This window comes from Simochromis diagramma, unplaced genomic scaffold (genome assembly GCF_900408965.1).
Source record: "Simochromis diagramma unplaced genomic scaffold, fSimDia1.1 OVJJ01000545.1, whole genome shotgun sequence".
NCBI classification, from domain to species: Eukaryota; Metazoa; Chordata; class Actinopteri; order Cichliformes; family Cichlidae; genus Simochromis; species Simochromis diagramma.
The window spans coordinates 8,472,754-8,477,601 of NW_024387371.1; the positions used below are offsets into that span (position 1 = coordinate 8,472,754).

General features: G+C 44.2%; 1 protein-coding gene across 3 annotated transcripts; it reads left to right on the forward strand.

The window, feature by feature from the left end:
* Nucleotides 1-326: 326 nt before the first annotated feature.
* Nucleotides 327-4,610, forward strand: LOC120719178. Of its 3 annotated transcripts, none has more exons than XM_040008200.1 (4): nt 327-466; nt 565-620; nt 2,860-3,663; nt 3,698-4,610. In XM_040008200.1, the coding sequence occupies exons 1-3, from the start codon at nt 441-443 to the stop codon at nt 3,657-3,659; spliced, it is 882 nt and encodes a 293-aa protein (XP_039864134.1). In that variant the 5' UTR covers nt 327-440; the 3' UTR covers nt 3,660-3,663; nt 3,698-4,610. The 3 variants fall into 3 exon arrangements, with proteins under 3 accessions (XP_039864134.1, XP_039864132.1, XP_039864133.1); XM_040008198.1 differs by having other exon boundaries at nt 2,860-3,697; nt 3,781-3,837; XM_040008199.1 differs by having other exon boundaries at nt 3,781-3,836.
* Nucleotides 4,611-4,848: the final 238 nt, after the last annotated feature.

Consider the following 4,848-nt stretch of genomic DNA (forward strand, 5'->3'; position numbering starts at 1 on the left):
TGGCAGCTGGTAAACCAACTTAAAGCCACATTACCGCCACCTACTGGAGCGTGGATGGGAAAATAGCAGGAAAAAATAACTATGTTGTCTCCTTCAATCCTGTAACGGGAAGATATTCAAATGAAAGATTTTGTAATTCTGTGTTGCTGTCCTAAACAAATTCCTCAGGTTGCTAAATATAGCCACTAATTTCTTCTTTCTCCCTCACACGTGTATGGGGGAGGGAAGTTGACCTGTTGGGTACCTCAGTTCAACTTCTCATTAAAACAGGCTAATTGGAAACACCTGCAGCAGGAAGGACCTATAAAGACAGCAGCATGTCCTGAACACTTGACTCAGAAGCACACTGGTGTTTGGCTGGAGTAGCTGACAGGGCACGGCTGCATGCACAGTCCGGTTGGAGGGTTTGTGAGGACACAGCAAGTGCAGCTGCAGCAGTCATGGCTGCTCGGTTCCTCATTGCAAGGTACCACGTTTAAATGTGCTTTCATGATCTACACTTCCTGTACTCAAATGTGGACCTTTGTCTGGTTTTATCTTGACTGTATTTGTGCTGCTTGACAGGTTTTTACTGCTTTATGTTTTGAGTGATGTGAACTACTTCTCAGCTTTTCCAGGAGGTGAGCCTTACTTGCATCTTGTTGTTATGAATTTTTTCCAAAGCCTGTAGCAAATAACATTTTCAGCCTGTGCTGAAACAACCTGCTCCACAGTTTAAAAAACTATAACAACTTACTGCCTTACCTGAAGAGTCCAGCAAAGTCATGCCTGCACGCAGAACCTGGGGCATCTCTTTAGAAAACACTTAATCATTCTTTAGATTCAAGATTCTTGGGGAAATTATGAAGGTCTTCAGTGGGTACTAAACAGGAGACAAAACAACCTTGGGAACAGCTAATATTCTAGAGCACATAATTAATACATTAGAAGTCTTTGAAAGCTGACTGTTAATGCCACTGTGTGCCACTAAATGGGTCTGCAGTCTATCTTTGTAAGGACAACGCAGCCAATGGGCTAAAGTTCTGTCGTGTCCAGATCAGCAGGTTAAATTTGGTTTGCTTTGGAAGCAGAGAATTGATGTGGATAAAATGTATCAGACACTGAGAAATGTCACCAGAAGACTCTAAAGAATTGAATGTTTCTGATGCTAGAGCAACGTTAAACTGGAAATGCTGATTAGATCCAGTGGTAGGACAAAGTATTCCAGACCAAACCAAAAAGCCAGGTTTTCTTCATCTAAACTGGCTTGACAACATCTAGAAAGCTAGTTGAAGGTGACTGGTGTTAAGGTTCTTGGTGTTTTGTATACAGCACATTTCCAACAAAGTGCTTTACAGACTGAAGTGTAAAATACACAACAATAATAAAATAATTTTTTTAGAATAATAAAATGATACAATAAGACAAACATCTGCAGCAACAGTGACCGAAGCTGTAAAAATTGATGTTTGGGTCAACATGTGCTGAAAGTCAATCCATTAAAGATGTGTCTTTAGTAGAAACGTAAAATGTTCCAGTGTTTGTGCAGCTCCAGTATTTAGAGGCAGGGGTGTCCAACTCCAGGCCTTGAGGGCCAGTGTCCTGCAGGTTTTAGATCTCACCCTGGGTCAACATATCTGAATCAAGTGATTAGTTCATTACCAGGCCTCTGGAGAACTTCAAGGCATGTTGAGGAGGTAACTTAACAATTTGGATCAGCTGTGTTGGATCAAGGACTCATCTAGAACCTGCAGGACACCAGCCCTCGAGGCCTGGAGTTCCCCATGCTCTGATTTAGAGGGAGGGGGGCCTGCCACAGAAGGCTCTGTCACAACAAAATTTAAGTTAGACCATGGAATAATTAACACTGGTTTTTAACTTAACCTCATACTTTCAGGAGCCTGAATAGAAGCTCATATGGGTAAGAAGGGGTTTGGTCGTTTTCATGATGTAAAAACACAACTTGGATCCTGTAAGGAAGCCAGTGTAGGGAGGCTAGCACTGGGGTTATGCTCCATCAGTTTCATACCTGTCAGCAGACAAACTGCTGCATGTTGGCCCACCTGAAGATGGTAAATTGAGGACTGGTCCAAACCAAAAAGTGGAGAGAATTACACTAGTCCAAACTGCAACTGAATGAAAAGATGGTAACAAACAGCTAAATCCTCTTCATGGCACTGAAAACTAACCCTTTGTAAAGTTTTAAACACAAGAAATATCTGTTTATGTAAATACTTTCGTGAAGAAACTGAAATGACTGATTCTAGAATCAAATTTCACTTGCTGGGCCCACGTCGTCATTTTAGGTTTGACAGTGTTTTAGTAGGTAAAGGTGAATGGCTTGGCCAGTTGAGCTGCGGTTTGGGGAAGGCCTCAAAGGGTACTGGCAGCGGCTCCCAGGCCTGGCAGATCCCCCCGTGTACTAAATAGATGTGAAGAAGATAAAGAATTTAAAAGGGAGGCAGGGTGGGGCACGTAAGGGAATGAACAGCTTGTAACTGGGAGAACATGTGGATAAGAACTGGAAGGCGTGTGTTTGGAGGCTTGGGCCCGCTCTTGGAATTCTGATACCTTCTCCAATTAAAGTGACATTAAAAGCAGACTGTAGTTAAACATGTAAAAAGTTTCTGAACCCCAACATTCCCCAGAGAGCCTCCTAAATGAGTAATTGTAGGTCTGTGCAAAAGTTTCTTGAGCTGCAATCATCTGCATTTCTTGCCGCCTTACAGATTAGGAAACAAATTTTGGTCCACTCAGAGAAGACTTATCAAATTTAAGTTACTTTCCTCCTGTTAAGATAAATCTGCATCAGTATACTGTCAAACTGTAGATGTTTTTTAGCTTGGTATAATCTGTATTCTTACCCATGTTCTCTCTCAGCCACAAGTCCTGTGCAGCCTAGAGCGTGGCAGGGTGGAAGAGGGGAACACGATGTGTATGGAAATCCTCGTCCTTTCCAGTACATGAGGGCTCTGCGGCCGACAGATCCAAAGATCAACCCTAATGTGCGCGATCAGGTCCAAGTCCAATCCCCGAGATCGTATCAGCCACGCTCCATTATTCCTGCCCACAGACCCATGGAAACATATCCGCTCCAGCCTCGAGCACACAGAAACCACCTTGTGGCCAAGCCCAGGAGCTTTGACTTGAGCCTGAGGATTCCTTTTGCTCAGTCTCGTGATGGTGCTAATCCTCCTCGGTACGGACCAAGCGGCTTTATTATTGACAACAGTTTTAATAATCCCGGCAGACGCCATGGCCATGATGCTTCCAAGCTGGGCTACCAGTTCAGCTTATCCGTTCCCTTTTCACGAGGTTCTCCACGCCGCCAGGAACATCACGGCGGACATCGACACAGGCCTGAGGAAGATGATTTGGGTCACCAAAGACCACAGTCCTATGTGCCGGCTCATACAAGGCCGCACCCCGATGAGCATCATCATCGTGACGAAGGCCGCCCTGGTCGGGTCGCTGCATTTCCAGAGCCAGATGGACTGGAACGCCCATCAAGGCTGCGCCATCCTCAGAGATATGTCGACCCTTACAGTGGCTACTACAACTCCCACATGAATCCTACGTGGAACGACTACTGGTGGTATTACCATGGACCTCACTGGGGTCATGTAAAGCATCCATCTTCTGACCCTTGGCCAAATTTCCATCGGTCAGCTTCAGACTGACATGGATGGAAGAGACGAGCCAAACTCGCAGGGCTCAGGTGGGTCACTGGTTTTTGGATATTACAACATGGCATTTCTTGATGGTTAAAACCTGTTCCTCATATTTCTTCCTCCTTCACAGCTCTACAGTGCAGCAAGGATCTCCTGTATTTATCTAAAATAAAGTGTGAAAGCTCTCCTGCAGTTTCTCTCGTCTTCTGTCAGGTTGAAAGAATAGCTGAACATTTGGGTTGAGGTTGATCTTTAGAGCTAATGACATTCATGTGTTTGTAAGCAAGAAGCAACAAGTCTATGCCTGAATGTTAAAAGTCACTGACTCTGCAGCGCACTAAATATTTAGGTGATGTACATTTTGAACTGCATCTAGAGATGTAACTGAACCCAGTATTTCACAATTATCGCAGGCTTGACACCAAATCAAGTGTCCCGTCTTTCACAACCTGCTCTTGTACAAATTTACAGGCACTCCAATTTATGTAGAAACTCCATTCGGCCATCGAATGACACTTCAGTCGAATTCCTGCTCTCAGGAGTCTCAAGCTGGGCTCGCTGCCTGCCAAGACACGAGATTAGCCACCCAAACTGTCAGTTTTGGCAGCGTATTAAATGGTTTCTCACATCTTAAACTTGTTCTCCAAGACAGTTCTTGGCTGCAGAGGATGACTTAAATGTTTAAAGTTTTCTCCCTGGTGAATAATGACAAAGAGATTTAGGTAAGATGATTCTTCTAAGGGTTAAATGAGACCTGTCCCCTCCTGAGCCTTTATCAAATGCAGTGGAGCACTGAGGTTTGGCAGTTGCTGAAAGAAGACTTTCTGCTGCACCCAGTCCAGATTGGCTGGCCTTGGCTAAATCCCTTTAAGCAAAATATGTAATTCTCAGATTATATTATTCACCAATATGTTGCCTCTAGACGAGCCCCTAAAATTGAGGCTGTTAAGTTTGAGTGTGCCTGATCTAAAACCTAATGCTGCAGGCTCTCAAGCTTTTAACGCCTGCCACACCACTACTAGCATATCATTCAAGAACCTTGCATTTTCCACCAAATCAGACTTGAAAATTAAAGTGACTGGATGTAGCACAAAACTGTAAGTGGTAGTCTGGTCAGGTACCAGTTTCAGCCCTGTTGGAGGCAATGGACAAAATGCTGATTGGCCTAGAACTGGCAAGAGCTTGAGGATCCCCACAC